General features: G+C 43.2%; 3 protein-coding genes and 1 long non-coding RNA gene across 4 annotated transcripts; 1 reads left to right on the top strand and 3 right to left on the bottom strand.

Annotated features, from left to right (window-relative positions):
• Nucleotides 1–552: 552 nt before the first annotated feature.
• ppp3r1b (protein phosphatase 3 (formerly 2B), regulatory s1ubunit B, alpha isoform, b) lies at nucleotides 553–9,521 on the bottom strand. The gene is made up of 6 exons (XM_069166961.1): nucleotides 9,351–9,521; nucleotides 7,281–7,320; nucleotides 5,040–5,216; nucleotides 4,284–4,343; nucleotides 3,147–3,331; nucleotides 553–2,739 (listed from the first exon to the last, which is right to left on the bottom strand). The coding sequence occupies exons 1-6, from the start codon at nucleotides 9,351–9,353 to the stop codon at nucleotides 2,692–2,694; spliced, it is 513 nt and encodes a 170-aa protein (XP_069023062.1). The 5' UTR covers nucleotides 9,354–9,521; the 3' UTR covers nucleotides 553–2,691.
• Nucleotides 9,522–10,550: 1,029 nt separating this feature from the next.
• Nucleotides 10,551–14,215, bottom strand: cnrip1a (cannabinoid receptor interacting protein 1a). The gene is made up of 3 exons (XM_069167359.1): nucleotides 13,948–14,215; nucleotides 12,766–12,910; nucleotides 10,551–12,411 (listed from the first exon to the last, which is right to left on the bottom strand). The coding sequence occupies exons 1-3, from the start codon at nucleotides 14,124–14,126 to the stop codon at nucleotides 12,247–12,249; spliced, it is 489 nt and encodes a 162-aa protein (XP_069023460.1). The 5' UTR covers nucleotides 14,127–14,215; the 3' UTR covers nucleotides 10,551–12,246.
• LOC138209033 (uncharacterized) lies at nucleotides 14,194–15,277 on the top strand. The gene is made up of 2 exons (XR_011179134.1): nucleotides 14,194–14,263; nucleotides 14,774–15,277. It is a non-coding gene; the product is annotated as an uncharacterized lncRNA (long non-coding RNA).
• Nucleotides 15,278–15,334: 57 nt separating this feature from the next.
• fbxo48 (F-box protein 48) lies at nucleotides 15,335–18,506 on the bottom strand. Its single transcript, XM_069167360.1, has 3 exons — nucleotides 18,436–18,506; nucleotides 17,299–17,628; nucleotides 15,335–15,713 (listed from the first exon to the last, which is right to left on the bottom strand). Exons 2-3 carry the CDS (start codon nucleotides 17,596–17,598, stop codon nucleotides 15,552–15,554), a joined length of 462 nt encoding a protein of 153 aa, XP_069023461.1. The 5' UTR covers nucleotides 17,599–17,628; nucleotides 18,436–18,506; the 3' UTR covers nucleotides 15,335–15,551.
• Between the last annotated feature and the right edge of the window lie 857 nt (nucleotides 18,507–19,363).

The raw sequence follows: 19,363 nt of genomic DNA, 5'->3' as shown, positions 1-19,363 counted from the left end.
ACTCTCATGTCTGAATAACAGGAAGAAAACGTCTGAATGACATTAAGCTCAACGTCTACAAGGACTCGCAGTTCATCAGACTGCAAACAAACCAACGGCAACGATCGTGTGTGTGTGTGTGTGTGTGTGTGTGTGTGTGTGTTTCATGGCTTCACCCGACACCAACCACAACAATGCTGAAGTTTGTTGCAGCGGATCGTCTTCCCTGCAGGTGAAAAGACGTCACCTGAGAGTCCTCGTGAACTCTGGACGACCCCCCCCCCCAGTCCTCCACCCTCCTCCACCCTCCTCCACCTCCATTAATCAGTCCGTCCCATCAGCTTCCTCTTTAAGAAACGCTTCCAACACTTAGTTTTAGTTTGAATACTTTGTTGTATCTAACTTAACGTCTCAAACTGTGTTAACTTTGTATTAAAAATGACTGAATGATCATAAAGACTTTCTTCATGTGAGTGACAGGTGTCATGTGACGTTTTACTGGAAACTCTCAGCTTGAATAAAAAATAATGAATAAAAAAAAAAAAACCTCTTAAAGGTTGAAACGTGAAGCTCTTCATGTTGAAACCTTTTTTATTGGCAGCATCAGCGTGCTTGAAACATTCGTCATTTACATGTAAACAACAAGATCTCAGTGAGTTTTAATGAAATGAGCCAAAACTCTGAAATGCAAAAATGAAATCGAGGATGAATTATTTCGACCGGCTGCACGAGTCGTCCCCGAGTAACTACAGCTGAGGAGGAGAGTTAAAGTTAGCCCGACCCACAGAGACAAAAGGCGGAATTACGCTTTAAATACAACAAGTTAAAACAGGATCCGACACAAGCTCATAACGTTCGACATGTTTAATAAGTCCCTCCCGGAAATTTTGATCACGAAAATTAACGCAAATTTAGACAATTTCGGAAATCCTAAGAGCTGCTCGCAATTTTTGCAAAATTCCTGCGATCTCTCCTCAAAAACATCGTGAACAGAAGCGCTGCTGAAAGTATGACATCATAAAGTTCTCCTTTCAAAATAAAACTGACAATATCATCAAAACTAAGTGTTCATTTCCAACCAGCGAGGCTCCGCCCCCTCTCCTCTCACCCTCAAAACAAACTGCTGCTAGCTGAACCGCAACAACAGGAAGTGACGGGGTTTGTGGGAAATGTGTTCTTATGATGGGAATGAGGAATGTGTTGAATGAGTTTTCTCCACACTTCTGGCTATAAGAGACTGAACTTTGTTTTTGGTTTTGAATGAATGGGATTTAAAAAGCATTTAAAGCTCTCATTGTGACAGCAGATGGAGCCTCGCAATTTTTTTCTCTCCCCGATTTACAATTGTTGGTTATTTTACCACTAAAAACTCCACAAATTATATCAACATTTTTTGAAAATCCCCCGCAACATTTTTATTTTATTTTATTTTTTTATCAAAACAATCACAAAACACCTGAAACCCTGGAGGGACTGATTAATATGTGAAATATATTATTTAAATTTTCAACCGCAAATCCAAAATCTGAAAAAGAAACAAAAAAAGAGCGTTTACTCATTTACGAATCACATTTTTCAGATTGAGATTTTATTATTATTAATGAGTAAATAATCGTTTTTTTCATCTGTTTTTTATTCTTCGCTGAATGTGAAAAGAACAATTGATTCTCAGTCTGAAAGAACTAAACTTGACGTGCACTTCCAGGTTCGTTTGGCTCATTTCGTTAAACCGTAAACTGTTAAAGAGCTTTAATAATAACGAGAAGAAGCAGCAGCAGATTCTTTGTGTTTATAAAAAAATCTGCAGTAAAATGACGTGAACGTTGAGAAGCAGCAACAATAGATTTATTTACAGACAGTTCACTCTGCTGCACCTCAACACTTTAACAAAAGCTTCACAGAAATGTACGTTTTCTCTGAGCGAAACCTTTAAAAAGCAGAAACGGGTTGTTGTTGTTGTTTTTTCTGCCGAGTCGCCTTTAAATCTCCACTCGTTTTATTCCGTTTTTACTGGATAAAAGTAGCAGCGAGTAAAAAAAATACTCCGCTACAAGTGGAAGTACTCGTCGGCAAAACGCAATTTAAAACTAAGAGTTAAAGGAGTGATTGTGCAGAGAGATAAATAATATTCTGTAAAGTAAAATCAAGACTACGACAGCGGCCTCCTTTCTGTCCTCGACCGTCGGAAAACCAACCGAGCTGTAACATCTGACCCGACTGTTTGGCCTCTGCAGGAGAAAACATGATGCAGCGTTTCCAGCAGCCCGATCTGCTTCTTTATTTATGGCAAAAACTAAACTGAACGTGACATTAAAGCTGTGCTGCTCTTTTTAAGTGTAAATCATGTCACAGCTGCAAGTCAGTGACTTCCCGTTGGCACTTCATGCTGTTTGTGTTGTCACGTTGCCGCTAACTCGACTTTCCTGTCTGTAAGATGACACCGAAATAAATACTAAAAAAAAAAAAAAAAAAAAAAAAAAAAAAAAAATTACACCACGTACCCTGAAACATCAGTAAAACATTCACACTCCAGTTTCCCTCCGAACCGACGTCTGGCTGTTAAAGAGCCGGCAGTCCGTTATTAAAGTGCGACGCCGAACGCTGAGACTTCCTGTTCATTCAGAGGACGAGGGGGAGACGAGCGGGAGACGAGGGGGAGACGGGGACGGGGCGTCACACAGATCATCAGCGAATTAAAAAAAAAAGCAGCAGTCAGACGTCCACCACCATCTTTTTGTGAATGTCCATTCCGCCGACAACCTGAGGGAGACAACAGGAAGTGAGGTCGCACGTCGTTCCTGTCTCTGCCTGTAGGGGACAGTGTTTGTGTAGTTCCTGTCTCTGCCTGTAGAGGACAGTGTCTGTGTAGTTTCTGTCTCTGCCTGTCAAGGACAGTGTGTCTGTAGTTCCCGTCTCTGCCTGTAGAGGACAGTGTGTCTGTAGTTCCCGTCTCTGCCTGTAGAGGACAGTGTGTCTGTAGTTCCCGTCTCTGCCTGTAGAGGACAGTGTGTCTGTAGTTCCCGTCTCTGCCTGTAGAGGACAGTGTGTCTGTAGTTCCCGTCTCTGCCTGCAGAGGACAGTGTGTCTGTAGTTCCTGTCTCTGCCTGTAGAGGACAGTGTTTCTAACCTGACGGAGGTCATGTGACCAGCGAACGACTCGTACTCACCACACAGAACTCCTCAAAGGATATCCGTCCGTCTCCGTCTTTGTCCGCGTTGATGATGGTCTTGTCGACGATCTGCTGCAGCTGCGTGTCCTTCAGGTTGTTGCCCACCATCATCTTCAGCACCTGGAAGAGCTCTCCGTTGGATATGTATCCGTCTTTGTCCATGTCGTAGATCTTGAAGGCAACTGAGGTGGAAGACACATTTTAAATGTTTGATAATTATCTTTTCATTGTTGTGTAATCACCTGAAAAGAAGAATAATGTTTTTGTTGTTTACTTGGCTGCAATCTCTAAACTCACCACTAGGGGCACTAAAACCTACAGACTGCTCCTTTACAGGAACTACAAATGAAATGTTATTTTATCAATGAAAACCTCCAACATTGTTGCAGTCTACAGGGTGAAGTTTTTTTTTTGTTTTGTTTTTTTTTTTTTAATGATTGTTCTGATCAAAAATATGTTTTTGCAGCAGCATGTCTCAAAACGTACGATGAAATTTGGGGAGTTTTAAGTGGTTTTTTTTTTTTTTTAAAGTAAAATTGCGGCAATTAGAAAAAAAATTAAGCTATTTTTCAAACAATTCAATAATAAAGAGTTATAGTTAAGGACTTCCTGTGATAATTATATGCACATCATGGAAATATCTAACTTGTAATTTTTGTAATTTGCTTTACTGTTATATAAACAATATACTTACACATTATATATTAGATATATATGTATATGTGTATATATTTAGTTTGTTTTGCTTTTAATTTCTCTTGCATGATTAAACACCACAGTTTTGGGGCACCATGTAAAATCTTGAATAGATTTTGACGGAAAAAAGTTACTTTCATGCGTAAAATATTCAAATCTTCAGGAGTCGTTAACATGTGACATGAACAGTTTATTATTTTTATAAATGTTATATCAAAGTGTAAAAGCTTCCTTAAAGTCGAACTAATGGCAGAGCTGTTGTGTGTTCCTAATAAAGTGGTCAGTGAGTGTAGTTTTGTTGTCCGTGGCCAGACAGAGGAAACGGGAGGAGAGACGTAACGTCCCGTGACTGTGGCGCCCCCCTGTGGACAGAATGAGTGCGGACAGGTTGAACAGCCAGCGGTCGTGTTTGTGTTGACGACACTGTTGAACACTTACAGCGTAACTTCTGCTCTTTGTCTCCTTTGACGCTGAACAGAGAAACTCCTTCGATGAACTCTGCACACAAAGGAAAAAAACAAGAAAAAAACATCATTAATCAGGTCGAATCAAAGTGCTGCTGAGAAAATCACAGATGAAGATGAAGGGAAATTACCCAGAAATCCATGTGAACTACATGTACTACTATAAATACACAAAGAGATAAACAGTAACGCAACAAACTGAAATAAAGAGCTGGATACATCTTTGTTGTTGTTTTGTTACTCTGTTGTTGTTTCGTGTCTCCGAGGTCGTTTTGTGTCTTTGTTGTTGTTGTTTCTGTCGTTGTTTTTTTTGTCTTTTTGTGGTTGTTTGTTTCTGTTGTTGTTTTGTGTCTGAGGTCGTTTTGTGTATCTTTGTGGTTGTTGTTTGTTTCTGTTGTCGTTTTGTGTCTTTGTTGTTGTTTTGTGTCGCTGAGGTCGTTTTGTGTATCTTTGTGGTTGTTGTTTGTCTCTGTTGTCGTTTTGTGTCTTTGTTGTTGTTTTGTGTCTCTGGTAGAATATAAAGAGATTTTGTGTTGTGGTGCTGATGGAAAAACAGACATAAATGTAAATAAAAACAACAACGGTAACAGCTCTGACTGTTTGCTTTTATCGTTGTCTGGTTAAATTGATCCGCATCCCGCGTGTCGTTCAGAACCTCTCGTGTTTGTTGTGGCGTCCTCTGCTGTCGTGTTCAGGACTGACGTTCGGTAACCGTCAGCGAAGTATTTACCTTTGAAGTCGACTTCCCCGTTTCCATCGGTGTCGAAGATGTCGATGACTCGCTGCACGAGGGGATTCTGCTGGAGCTCCGGTAGGGACATAAACTCCTCCACGCTCAGGGAGCCGGAGTTATCTAGGTCGAGTTTCTTAAATCTCTTTCCTAGCCTCTTAATCTCATCAGCATCAACTGGAAGGAAACACAGAGAGAGAGAGAGAGAGAGAGAGAGAGAGAGAGAGAGAGTTATTCACAAAAGGAGAACACCGGAAAGAGTTTCGGCGGAGCGGCACGAGGTCGTCAGCGGAAGTCTGCGATTCTCCCCGTGAGCTTCGGCTGCAGGTTAACCGGCTGTCATCCACCTCGAGTCTCACTTCCTTGTCCTGCCGTGCATTTAGAAAACTTTCTTCATCCTCGACGACATCAACCAAACTCACCGGGTCTCTGGTTCCTCCTGGCCATGGCCGCTCAGAGCTGCTGGGCTTCCCTGCACCAGTAACGGTGGACTTTGTGCTGCCGGACCTCCCGGTGCGGCGCACTAAGCCCTAACACCGGGTCACGTGACGCCTCTTTCAACACTAATCACTCCGCTGAGGGCCATTATTCGACCGAGGGCGGCGGAGGCGGGGGCCGGGTGGTGTTGTGACCGTGCAGAGAACCATTAAACATTTAAAAACCAGAAGAAATGCGGTCTGAGGAGGTGATCCAACGTACGGCTTTAAGACCAGCGAAAACACACGTCTGGAAATAAATATTATTTGAAGTGAAACTGTGTAAAAATAAATGTAGAAAATCAGCAAAAAGAACAATTTGAAATGAATTTCCAGTGGCCGCCATTAAACCACCACAGAAGAAGAGGACCCTTTGGTTCCACTGGTGCGGATTAAACACGATTGTTCTGAAATAATAAAAACTCTTTGGGGAAATTCTTTACTGCTCTTTTTTTTTTTTTTTTTTAAATTGTTCCCTCTGTTAGATGATCTCGGACGAACGGCTTTCATTCTCCGGTCTCTGCGAAAGAGACGTCCAACCGTAAGTCAGACCGTTGTCGGTGCAGGAACACGGAGCGACCACCAGATGGCGCACGACAGTAAATAACAACAAGCCTGGAGTCACTGAAACAAACACTCCAAAACAAAACCATTTATTTCAAGAATTGGTGGGCGATAAGGCCCTGAAATAAAATCACTATATATCTGGGTCATTTTGACAATATGACAAAATACTGAAAAATTACAGATTATTAATTTTAAGAACATGCAATTTCAACAAAAGTCTTTTAGATTTGCCTTCAAATATTAATTTAAATCTAAACAAAAATGATCTCTCAGTTCTTCAGTTTGTAAACAACAGTATGTCAAAGTGAGATTCAGATCCTGCAAATAGAGCTGAGGAAGATGTGGAGGAGCAGAGGAGCAGAGGAGCAGAGGAGCTGCTGCTCCGTCAGCACGACGACATGATCAGCTGCAGAGCTTCAACTACTTCCTCTCCGGCAGATTTAGGACGTTTGTCTATTAATAACGTCGTTTTGGGCTTTTGCTGAACTGTTGTTTCGTAACGAGTCGACTTGTTCACCTGCTGTGCTCCGTGTGCGTGTGGATTTGTGTGAGTGTGAAACTGTGTGTGTGAGTGTGTGTAGCTGTGTGTGTGTATGTGTGTGCATGTGTGTGTGGGTGGGTGTGCGTGCGTGCGTGTGTGTGTGTGTGTGCGCGTGGAGCGCGTGGGTGGGTGTGTGTGCGTGTGGAGCTGTGTGTGTGCGTGTGAGCGTGTGTGTGTGTGTGTGTGTGTGTGTGTGTGTGTGTATGTGTGTAGCGGCCCGGAGAGAACAGAGGAGGAACGGAGGAGAAATTGAGTGCCCGTCAATTAAACTAGCACAATGTGTGCTCGGTGCGTAACAGAAATAAATGTGATTCTTTTCTTCAGTCAAGTCTTGCACATGTTTTGACCGCAACGTCTGCATCACTGCTATGAAAAACACATCAATTCTTAAAAGTTGTATTTTGTGGGCATTTTATGTCTTGAGGTGACGGTGGAGAGTGATAGTTGTGAAATCAATGAAGAAATTTAAGGTATCATCCTGCAGGTGTTTGACTCGTCTATATAACGTGATTATTTTTGTGTACCACTGTGGTGTCCCCCGAGTCTTAATATTCAAATTCAAATCACATTTTTAAACCTAAAACTGAAACCAAAGAACCGTGGGGGAACAGAGAAGGTGTTTGATCTCATGCAGTGACGTTTATCACAGGTACTTACAGTGCGAGCACATCTCCAGAGGAAAACTGGCTTCATTTCCCTGAAACAGAGAAGACGATCATCAACATCTGAACCACACAGCGATGACCTCATCAAAAATACAAAAAATATATCTTTACGAGACTGAAACTAAATAAAAAGTAACATCTGAAAACAAGAACGAAGACGAGATGTTTGACATTTTTCAGTCTGTCCAGATAATAAATGTCACAAAGACTCGTCCAAGAATTTGTCCAATAAATGTGATTCTGACAGAACACGAAGTTGTTGCCGTGACAACATACGCCGCTTCAAATCTGGATGTTGCTGCAAAGAAGCTACGGATTCGAAAAGGTGGATGCTTCACACGCACGTTGAACCCGACACACAGAAGATCTAAACAATCAGCCCAGTTTTAAGGTGGACACCCAAGATTAGTGTCACACATGCACACCATTCACCAAGAAACCAGTTTAAACCAAGTCTAAAGCCGAGTCCCAAATCTGTACAGAAGCAAAGTAATGAAACGCAAGTCACAGTGAAGATTTCATCAAGTTAATAATATGCATATTAAGTATACATGTCGGTGAACAACATTCATTGATAGATCCGATACAAAACCGAGGACGTTCCCTCTGCAGGAGAGTCGTTACGTGACTGAAATACAAAATAAAACACCGAGGAGCACGTTTTGGCCGGTTGCATTTACACTAGTCTAATGTCCATCTAAAATTAGTCTCAAATCTGTTTCAAAACCACATCTGAAACCAGTTCAAGCCGAGTCCAGAATCGGTCCCGAATAAAGTCCAAAATTGGTCCGAAACAAAAATTCAAAATCAGTCCTAAAAAGAGTCCAAAATCTGTTTCCAGTCTATCTAAAAGTAGTCTAAAAATCTGGTTCAAAAACACATCTGAAACCAGTTAAAAACCAAATCTAGAATCGGTCCAAAATCAGGCCTAAACAAAGTCTAAAACTAGTCCAAACCCGGTCTAGAAATAGAATCCCCTCCTTGTGGTTGTCAGCTAAGATTGCCCTCGCCGGTTCGGTACCGGACCATATACGAGATATGGTCCCAGTCTCCCCTTCTGCTCCTCAGTTATGGCATCGCTTCACGAGAATGGGACGGACATGAGGTCACAGTGACCGTTGACCCCCAAAATCTAATCAGTTCATCCTTGAGTCCAAGTGTACTCGTGTGCCACATTTGAAGAAACTCCCTCGAGGTGTTCCTGAGATGTCACATTCAGGAGAAAAAGGACGGGGACTCGACACTAAACGGTTTTAGTGGGTCATTATTGTCCCTATTCACAGTCTCTCTCTCTCTCTCTCCGATTATTCGATCGACAGAAGTTCATGTACTGCAGAATAACAACCCTTCCGGTCGTCGCTTTCAAAATAAAACTCAACACAACCGCAGTGTGCAAAACCAGGAAGGTCCAGCCAGTTTTACATCGACGACTTCCAAAAACAACAGACTCGGTGACGTGACAAGAACTTCTGATGTTGAGTTTGTCCTCTGAAGATCACGGTGAGGACACGTGAAGCCTCCCTTCACCGTGACTGCAGAGTTGCGTGTAAAACGGTGCGTTTAACTGTCACGCCTCCTCATGCCTGTTAATGTTGACGGCCTTCGTGTCTTTAACGTGGCCATTTCTATTTTTAAAATAACAAAATCTGATTATTTTTTGTTTTTTTTGTTTAGACTAGTCAGAAAACCTGCACATGAGCTTTTATTGTGAAGGGTGATGTTATTCCCTCTTTACGCACTCAAACGTACCTCCAGCTAGCAGCTAGCCTGTTAGCACCACCACCACCACCCACCACCCCCCACACAGTATTTCGCAGTGGCTAACATCGGAGCTCCGTTAAACCAAGTCACTATATCAGAATCACGTTTATAAACGGCCGTGACAGCACCGCAGCCGGAAGAAGCCCCAAAAATAACACCATAATGTCACCCGGCTTGACATCGACTAATTTCTTTTAAATTCGGCGCTGTGCTAACGTTAGCCGCTGAAGCTAACAAGGAGGGCAGCAGCCGAGAGCTATAAATAAATACACGAGATTTAAAACGGCGGATCGTTTCTCACCATGTTTCCGACCGGAGGAGGTTCAGCTGCTGCGAGCGGGGGTCTAAAGCGGCGACACGGTCGGACCGCGGGACGACGGTATGTGATATATTTCAACGGCGCTTGAAGACTTTTCAAACGGCGAGACAACCGAGCGACCGGCTGTCTTGACAGCGGAGGAGGGACTCAGCGGAGGAGGGAGGAGGGAGGAGGCGCAGCGGCGGCACCGAGAGCCGCGCGGAGGAGGAGGCGGAGTGGGCGACGGTTCAAAACGAAGCTCGTCTCTTCGACAGAGAACTCACTCGGTCTCGTAAGAAAACAAAAAAAACAAAAAAAAACTCGTGGTTTACTCTAGTTTTAATCAGGTCGACGGTGATTTTATCAATCCCGTGTTAGAAATATAGATATATATATATATGTATACTGTGCATTTTATATTTTATATTTTTTACTGCTATTTTATTGCTTTCTATTACCTACCTAACCTAACCTAAATGTGCACCACTAAAGTGTAGTACCAGTGATAATACAGTAGACACTACTTTTAAAACGTTTCTTATTGTAGTAGCTCTGTGTTTGAGAAATACTTTTTCATCAGATTTGTTCCACTTAGGTTAGGTTAGGTTAGGTAGGTACTTTATTAATCCCCAAGGGGATTTTTTTTTTTCTTTTCTTTTCGCTACAGCAGCATACAGGAAGCAATAAGATAATAATAGAATAATAAAAAGCAATAAAATATCAGTAAAACAAATATTAAATATAAAATGCACAGTATATACAGTACAGTATATATCTATATATGTTATATATAGATATATATTATATACAAACAACCAAGAAACACAGACAACAGTGTTATTGTTATTCTCATATATGCTTTCTAATGTGGCTGAATGTAACTCGGTACATTTACTCAAATAATGCACTTTACTGGAGTATTTTCTTTTCACGACTCCATTCACTACGATTCAGAGGGAAATATTGTACTTTTACTGCAATACATTACTTTAAGAATTATAATTTTTACACCAAACAAAGTATGAAAAGCAGTTGATCTTGGTTTGACTCTGTAGTATGTTTTCTTCAAATCCGAATCAGTGAAGTGAAACTATGTGTAGACGCGATGTGAACCGCACTATTTCTGTCTAATATTATTTTTTTTTACTTATACTGGTTTTGAATCACTCACCTTTTAAGAAATGATTATGACAGTAATGCAGCTTTCATCATTAATTACACTGGTTTTTATTCACAGACACACTTTACTCCTCCGTTCAATACATAACAAAACAGTAAAGTTCAGGCTTTGAGACATGTTAAGAAAAGAACAAACAAAACAGATCATATTTGGCAAAAACGGATCCAGTCATGCACTTCGGGAGGAAACCGAAAAAGAAACCAAAAGAAAAAAAAAACGCAATGCGGCACGAAAATAAGACAAAGTGAAACGTCGCAGCTCGTGATAAGAAGCACCTGAATGAGAAGAGAGAAGGACTCGTTTCCTTTTAAGCAGAGACGAGGTGCGTGAAGGCTTTAAGAGTTACGGCGCCGGAGAAAATAGTCCCCAACAGCCCGGTGGCTCCCGGTTTGTTTGGTAAAACCTGCAGCGACCAGCCGTCATGGAAGGTCCGTTTCAGCTGGAAGCTCCGGAAAAAAAAATATTTTTAACTTAACGAAAACACATTTGCTGCTACTGAACTTTAAACCTTCTGCTGTTAGAAAAAAAAACCTGAACGAAAAACAAACAAACAAAAAGCATCGTAAACATAAAGCATCATTTAATTATTATTATTTTTATTTTTTTTTCCCATTTAAATAACACGATACATAACACGTAAGAAAAGTCCGAACTATTACATCATCTCTTCCCTCACTGACGTCCACACAATTAATAAATGAGATAGAACTTCAGGTGTTTCCCATCCTGGTCTTCAGCTCTGAGATGGCTTCTTCTGACTCGAATTTAAAGGAACAGTTGGAAATTTTTTATTTTTTGGGGGGGGGGGGGATGCTGCGTTCAGGTGGTACTCGGTACCTCGTAGTTACGACGTAGGAAGTCGGACGCTTGTCATTTTTTTTTGGTTGTGAGAGGGACGCTGCCTAGAAGCTGCAGAGGCTAATAAGACATAATGACAAGATGGAGACGATCATTATTATAATATTATTTAAGTTCCGAAGAAAAACTCTCCGTGATTAAAATTACGATATATTAGCTTAAGCGAAGGTTGGACTTCGCCATATCTGTAACTGGTGAACCTCGGCGCAGACCCACAATTTCGAGTTCCGACGTTGCGAAGACCACAAGAGGGCGCCGTTCACACGGAGACTCTTCCCGTGAACGCGGTAAAAACGGACGTCCAGACTAACGGCTGCTACAGTCTGGAGAAATATCGGATTCCTGCTAACGGATCGAGAGGTCGCGACCTTCTGTGAACCTTAACGGGAAGTTTTATTTTTATTTTTTTTTTTTTCCTTTCAGCTGAACACGTCTGACAGGTGTTGTAGCCAATGCTAAGCTAAAGTACACCAATAATGCTCCACGACCACGGTAACGCACGCCCAGTGGGATTCTGGGATTGATTCTTGAGGCTATAATTATAACGCTTATAACAGCTGGTTAGAAAGTTATGATCGTGATTGATGTTGTTAGCACCGTGTGAGTCAAACACATCTAAAGAGTGAATCAACCGTCTGATCCCGACTCCTACGGCTCGTAAAATGTCTGACTGCTCCTTTAAACCGGCTCTAAAGCCGAAGCCGTCGTGTAGACCAGCATCGCAAACAGCTCGTTTTCTCTCCCGCGTCGATAAAAGAAGACAAAGAGGTCGCTCGCCTTCGTCAGAAGCCGTCTGTTGTTGCGATGCTGATGTTCAGACAGCGTGGCCGATGTCCTCTGCTCGGTGTCGGCCGCGCGGACTCAGTTGAACGCCTCCTTGTTGATCCACATCAGGGTCCGCGTCTCGTTGGGTTTGCACTCGTAGTCGATGCTGCCGAACTTGTTGCCGAACTGGCAGTGCTCCCTCTTGTAGTAGTTGTAGTACTTCGCCTGCCAGACCGTCTCGAACGTCCCCGCTTTGTTAAACTGCGCGGACAGAGAACCGAGGTTACTAATTCTGCAGCAAAGCTTCAGGAGCAGACGCTAACTCCTCCTCCTGCTCCTCCTCCTCCTCCTCCATCATCATCATCATCATCATCATCATCATCTGCAGAGCTGTCATCATCAGAAAATGCTGCTCTGCACCAAACCTGTAACCAGGTGCTGCGGTATCATGTTACTATGACAACAAGACGAAACAGACTCACTTCTGAGTCAGAGAGGACGACACCGCCGCCATCGGGTCACACTGTGAACTACAACCCTGCCACCAGCGTTTCTGTACACCGAGACTTGAACACACGTTACTGACGGTACTTTCTGTATATTTGTGGTCGTTACCTCGATGCTGACTTGGACAGGCTGACGGTCTCCGCTCTTGGTGTGCGGGACGCCCTCGGTTTCGTACTTGCCGTGATAAACCACCGACTCCTCGTCCCTGGACTGCTCCTCCAGAGGGAAGATGATGCCGCCGATGTTCATGTTGCTGTGTGTTACGAAGACAAACTTCACTAAAATGACAATATGTCAGCTGAACAGCCAATACGACAACGTTTGGCCCCAGCAAGTGTAACTGGGTGAGGGCGGGGGGCAGGGTGGCGCTCCGCCCACAGTGACACACACAGAGATCAGAGGACAGAAACACAGACGCTGCTCATGAATTAGGCAAATAACATAAAAACAATATTTTCAGCGGAGCTATGAAGACTGAAAAGTTACACTGCTGGTCCGCTTATTGCCACGACTTTTCAAATTAAAAGCATCCCGAAAAAAATCATGCACATGTTGAGTATCAATTTGGTATTTTCACGTAACATCAGCTGATTCAGCTGGTTTGAGTGGAGCTCAGCTTTGTGAAATAACTGTTACTGAACTAAACTGGTATTTAAAAACTTTACATTATTTCATTCTGCCTGTTTTCTCTGCACACCAAAATAATTTTGAATCATTTTTGACATTTTTGACAGCAGAACGGAGGGGAGAGCTGCGTGCTCCATTTAACATGCATGAATTACACGTTTGTAAAAGAGTGTGATGACATATTTTCTAAAAACTGCACACTGACCACTTTTATTTTTTAATACTCTGGCTACGTTCACCTGATAATATTCTGAACAACATATTCAGTATTCAGGATTGTAACTGCAGTGTTTTATTGTACTGCAGTGACTGATCTGAGTACTTCCTGCAGGAGTGTAAACTGGAGATATTCTGTGGCTTTTACTTGACACGTTCTTTCTGTGTCATGTGACCCCCCGCCCTGCTCCACCTGAGCACCGGTAACCTCCTCCACCTCCTCCTCTTCCTCCAGCAGCTGTCAGAAGCCGGGAAACGTCCCACCTGATCCCCGCGTGAATAATTGAGGCGGGGATCGGGTGCTGCGGCCTGCAGGAGGACGCCGCGCTCGTGGAAGCGGATCAGACGCGTGCCCCCTTAGATTTCATGTTTTTATGGAAGCGCTGCACATGCGCGCTGCGTGCCGATGAAGAAAAGAAGACGCGTATTGATGTGATTTGTTCTTACGTGGCCTCGACGCTCCCGGGCTTCACCGTCACCTCGATCTTGTACTTGGAGCCGGTGAGCAGCTTGATGGTCCGGTTCTGGCCGAACCGGGTTCCGTCCACCTTGAAGAACACGGGCCCCTCGTTGGGCTGGATCCGCAGCGCGATGGCGATGTTGATGATCGGCGGGACGTCGTCCATGGTCTCAGCGGGGTCAGGTCTCCGTCCCGAGCTCAGGGAGGGGGATGCTGCGGTGATGCTGAGGAGGGACCAGAGTCAAGCTGCACGCTCACACGGCTTCCGGCGGAGTCTTTCAAAATTAAAGCTGAATCCTGACGGTCAGAGTGGGGGTCGATCAGAAAATTAACTTCTGAGGGGGGAAATATTACTAAATATATATATAAATTTAACAAATAAAAGAATTTATCTAATAAAAAATAAACGTTGCTAAAATAATGTTTATTTTATTGAACCGTTCATTCATTTATCTTCACAGTGACTTCAGACGCTGCAGTTTTTATGATGTTGAATTGAGTTACACAGACGTATTTCTGTTATTTTGTCCATCGCATTCATAAATAACTGAAACCTTGTCCTGTCTATCAGAGGGAGGCTTTCAGGCACAACTGTGGGATGAGCCCGGTGTTCCTGATAAACTGACACCTGATGTTAAAGTTTCATCGAGACGAACAGACAATACGCTGCACGTTTTATTTTCTAGAAAAACTAGAGAAGATTTTTGAATCTTTTCTGTCTGAATTGTTGAACAGAACTGAGCCTCCCCCTGCAAAAAGCTGAAGACATGTTTCCACACTGTGATTTAAACTATTTCTTCTTGACTTTTAAAGCTTCAAGCCCCAAAATATCTTCCCACCTCAAGGACGCCTGTCGGTTTGTGAACTGTCGTCGCCATCTTGGTTTTTTGGAACCATAAGTGACCATATTTGGACGAGCTGGGGAGCAGAGAGGGCTGGATCCAACGCTATGCCCCGCCCCCAAACATATCTGTGTTTGAGTCCCAATATGTAATGAATGATGAATTATTTCCAGAAGGACCAGAACACTGATCAGAAGGAAGGAATTTATCTAATGACACCATAATGACTTGTGGAAAACATTTACTGACTTTGTATTTCAGGAGAGAACTTGATGCTTTTTCAATTGGAGTCTATTGGAGACAGCCCCTCGTGGTCCTCAGTGGTACTGCACTTTAAGGCACTTCTGCATTTTATTGTTGACTTTCAAAGCTGGTGAAAAGAAAAATCTATTTAATTTTATTTATCTGTTTTATTCTTTAGTGACACACTTTGTACCTTTAAGAAAAGTGACATATAAATAAATTATTATTATAATATGCGATCCCACCTGCACTAAATCCTACCTCCAAAATGATTCTGTCAACAAACAGATGAGCTTCAGATTTATGATTTATTGCATCTCAGCCGTATTTACATCAATGCACAGCAACAGCTTCCGTAATTTCCTCGTGATCCTTTTTTTTCTTATAAAAAGTTTAAAATATATACAAATATTTGTTCTTGTGGAATATAAAATATAAAATATATATTAGTGTTAAAAATGTGACATCTCGAACCGCTTTAAATAAATCAACTAAAGGGGGTGCTGTCATCTGTCTAGCTCGGACTGCAGGATCTCCCCCCACGTCTCGGCGTCCAGCGGCGTCATCCTCCGGCCAATCAGCTTGTCCGCCGAGCTCACGCTGCTGTAGCGCCCCCTCAGCCAGTCACTCTTCACACAGCTGCGACTGTAGTTCCTCACCAGGGTCACCTGCATACCCGAAACAGGAAGTCACATGACCCCGACGGTCTAAGTAAAGATCCAGACACACGCTCTGATTTCATCACAAAGCAGTGGGCGGGGTCTAATGCGTTCTGCTGGACACGCACACTGAAACACACAAGTAACGCAAAGTAACGGAAAGTACCGTGACGACAGCGCTCAGAAGTTCCTGCGTTTAAAAAAAAAAACGAAGCTCGGACATTTCCTTGTGTTACCTGTGCAGGTGTGTTTTAAAGCTGAATATCACATTTTATATTTGTACACTGAGAGCTCATCACACTCTCTCATCACACTAAGGGAGGCTGTGGCTCAGACGGCAGAGTGGGTTGCACACTAATCGGAAGGTTGGTGGTTCGATCCCCAGCTCCTCCTGTCCACATGCCCGAGTGTCCTTGAGCAAGACACTGAACCCTAAGCTGCTCCTAATGGTGAACCATCAGTGTGTGAATGTGCTCCTGATAGCAGCACCTTGCACGGTGATCTGTCTCATTAGTGTGTGACTGGGAAAACCATGTTAAAGCGCTTTGTGAGACCAAAAGGTGATAAAGCACTATACAAGTACAGACCATTTTACTCCTGGTTTTATACACCTTAGTTTGAACTGTGACTTCTGGTGCTGACTCGTCGATGACATATAATCCACCTGAAAATCTACCTGCAGCATTACAGGAAGGATTTTAACTGACTTCCTGTGTTCCTTTACATCCTCTGCTCTTAATTTGGAAAAACAATGTTTGCCCCTTTTATTGTTTCATTAATGTTGCAGCTGTGTAAATATATTTCTGTGACACACTAATCTAATTGGAAAATGGAGGACAAACTGTTTTCTATCTGACTTTATCTGTTTGCTGAGAAAACATCTATTACTACTTAAAGTAACGTAGCAACAAAACATTGGCACTTGCGCTGCGAACATATCGGGTCCAGTCTACATCCAGGACATGGTCCAACCTTACATCCCAGCCCGCTCCCTCCGCTCTGCTTCCAACAATCGGCTTGTTGCTTCCTCACTGAGCTAAACACTCTACAAAATCACGACTGCTTGCTGTCCTGGTTCCTAAATGGTGGAATGAGCTCCCCACCGACATCAGGACAGCTGAAACTCTGTACATCTTCCGCCGCAAACTAAAAACACACCTCTTCTGACTTTACCTTGAACAGTAGGACTTTAGTAGCGCTTAAAATGGCACTTACTGATAGCACTTTGTAGTTTGGCTTTCTTGAAGAAATTGTATTTTCTTGATTCCTGTTGTTCTGGGTTTTCTACCCTCATGGTTGAAATGCACTTATTGTAAGTCGCTTTGGATGAAAGCGTCAGCTAAATGAAATGTAATGTCATGTAATGTAACAATGAGACACACACACACACAAACTAACACAGATACACCCCCCTGCTGGTCATGAGGTAGAAAAATCTATATTTTGGTGAGAGCCTGCAGATTCAGCTTCCGGACTTCAGCTAAAAGACAAAATAAAAATGTGACTTTTGGCCCGCTCTCTCTTCCGTTAGTGTATTGAAGGTTTGGCTCTCCTCGCCAGCAGGTGGCGCTGTGGCTCGGTCTAAACTCCTCACCTTCCAGGAGAGCCCGTCCCGCCGGTCCCGGTCCACCTCCTTCTGGCAGACTGCTCGGACCAGCAGGCACTGCCTCCTCCACAGCTGCTCGGTCTGCTCGATGATGTCGTGCCACAGCCTGCAGGTGCGCGCGGCGCTGCACAGGCTCAGCGCGTCCAGCTCGCCGAAGATCCTCACACTCATTTCTGTCGGCAGCGTTTCTGCAAAGTTCCCACAGGGGGCGCCGGCGGCCGACATCGGGGCCGGTCGTCCAACACAGAGGAAAAACGTCGGGGAGGTCCTCGCGGCCTCATGCTGCATAATCGCTCAGAGTGGACAGGTGGGAGGAGCCTGGACAGACGGAGACACAACAAGAGAAGTGAGGTCACAGTAAGTGTGGACGGTATTGAACCAAGCAGCATCGATGGCTGAAGGGACCCGACGGCTACGTTAAGATCAAGCGGTGATGTCACCCATCGGTTTGTGAGCTGATCATCGCCATCTTGTTATTTTGGAGTCAACGGTGACCATATTTGGACGAGCCGGGGGAGGTGCCTGGCCCGACTGCAAAGATGACCTGTCAATCAAACAGCCCTTCCCTCAAACATATGCGTGTTTGTGTTTGAATCCCAATATCTAATGAATGCTGGTGTTATTTCCAGAAAGACCACCAGGACACTGTTCAGAAGGAGGGAATTTATCTGATGACTTCGCGATGACTTGTGGAAAACATTTACCGACTTTGTATTTCAGGAGAGAACTTGACAACACCGAACTGAAGAGGAAGAGGAACAGAAACAACACCAGTCAGACAGCTACATCCGCCCTCACTTCCTGCAGAATGTCAGAAGTCTTCTCACCGAGTGTGTGGATGGACCGCAGCTTCATTTTCTGCCTCACAGTAAATAATCTGGTTCATAAAAACACCGTTTTCTGCCGCACGTCGGAGTCACGTTCAGACTTCCCTCCGCCCCGGGTAACAGCGGCGGCAGCACGGCTCGTAGCGGCTGGAAAACCGTCCTTGGCTGCCGCCGCCGTGTTCAAGCCGAACCCCGGTTGTTTTTTTTTTTGTTTAACCAGGGGACCCTGAACGGAAGTGTAACCGGTGTGTTTAAGAAGAAAAACTCGGCGGTGTGTGGCTCGGTGTCCGGTTCTTACCTTCGGCTTCGCGTCCCTGACAGATCACAGTTTAAAGGTCCAACGGCTGTTTACGCACACGTCAGCGTGTTGCTGACGCTGTGCGCATGCGTAGACGGCTCACCCACTCGAGAATTATATTCTTTTAAAAATGTTTGAATGTAATGTTTTCTTAAGAGTAAAATTGTTTATTTTGATTTAAAAAAAATGTTGAGGTAAATATCGTAAGGATAATTTACGTTCCTCGGGATCCCCATTGCCCCATAAAGCCTAATATTTTGTACTATGGACCCGTATTTGCACTACATTGTACTTGTTTATGCTGCAGTTTAGCGTCACTGTGGTTGTTGTCTGTTTTATTGTTTTTTTGTTGCTACATATTTATACTTTTCTTGTTTAGTCTTTTTATTTTGCACACCGTGGGACTGAGAAACAATTATTCGATCTATCTGTATGCCTGTATGTCATATGATGAATTGACATTTAAGTTGAAGTTGGAGACCATGCCAGATTCCATTCAATAATCCACCAATTTAATGCGAATCCTTATTAAAAAAAAAGAAAAGAAAAAAAGATGGTTACATTATAAAATATATGACCCAGTGTATTTTCTGAATTCTTTTGACTGCTTCTTTAATACGGCTTAACTTTCTGTGACATTCTCTGGGTTTTTGTTCGTTTGTTAAAAATAAAATAAAAAAATTCCAAATACAATGCCTACAAAATGTGAATTTCTGTTTCTTACCCAATATTCAGATGTAAAAAAAGTCCATAATACGATGACCACAGAGGCGCTATAGAAGAAGGAACCAACTCATAAAGTTTTGATATAATAAAGTCGTGCATTGAATGTTACATGCATGCCGAATTGAGAAAGTGGTATCTACGTATTCATAAACCTACATAATTTGTTCTATGAGTGAGAAAATTTTGCAAATGAAGAAGAAGT

This window comes from Embiotoca jacksoni, unplaced genomic scaffold, assembly GCF_022577435.1.
Source record: "Embiotoca jacksoni isolate LCO1_2020_lvr unplaced genomic scaffold, fEmbJac1.0.p SCAF_4, whole genome shotgun sequence".
Classification (NCBI taxonomy): domain Eukaryota; kingdom Metazoa; phylum Chordata; class Actinopteri; family Embiotocidae; genus Embiotoca; species Embiotoca jacksoni.
Note: the sequence above shows the minus strand (reverse complement) of the source record. Positions and strands in the feature narration are given on the sequence as shown.

Bases quoted from the DNA above. Each gene is read 5' to 3' on its own strand.
- ppp3r1b (XM_069166961.1), bottom strand. The intron at 5,217-7,280 runs GTAAGTACCTGT...GTTTCCTTCCAG, and splicing joins TCTGGAGATGTGCTCGCACT to TTGATGCTGATGAGATTAAG. The intron at 3,332-4,283 runs GTAAGTGTTCAA...CTTCCACCTCAG, and splicing joins CAAAGAGCAGAAGTTACGCT to TTGCCTTCAAGATCTACGAC.
- cnrip1a (XM_069167359.1), bottom strand. From the start codon at position 14,126: ATGGACGACGTCCCGCCGATCATCAACATCGCCATCGCGCTGCGGATC. The intron at 12,911-13,947 runs GTAAGAACAAAT...CGTAACACACAG, and splicing joins CCCGGGAGCGTCGAGGCCAC to CAACATGAACATCGGCGGCA. The intron at 12,412-12,765 runs GTAACGACCACA...CTGTCCGCGCAG, and splicing joins CTGTCCAAGTCAGCATCGAG to TTTAACAAAGCGGGGACGTT.
- fbxo48 (XM_069167360.1), bottom strand. From the start codon at position 17,598: ATGCAGCATGAGGCCGCGAGGACCTCCCCGACGTTTTTCCTCTGTGTT. The intron at 15,714-17,298 runs GTGAGGAGTTTA...TCGGGTATGCAG, and splicing joins GGGACGGGCTCTCCTGGAAG to GTGACCCTGGTGAGGAACTA.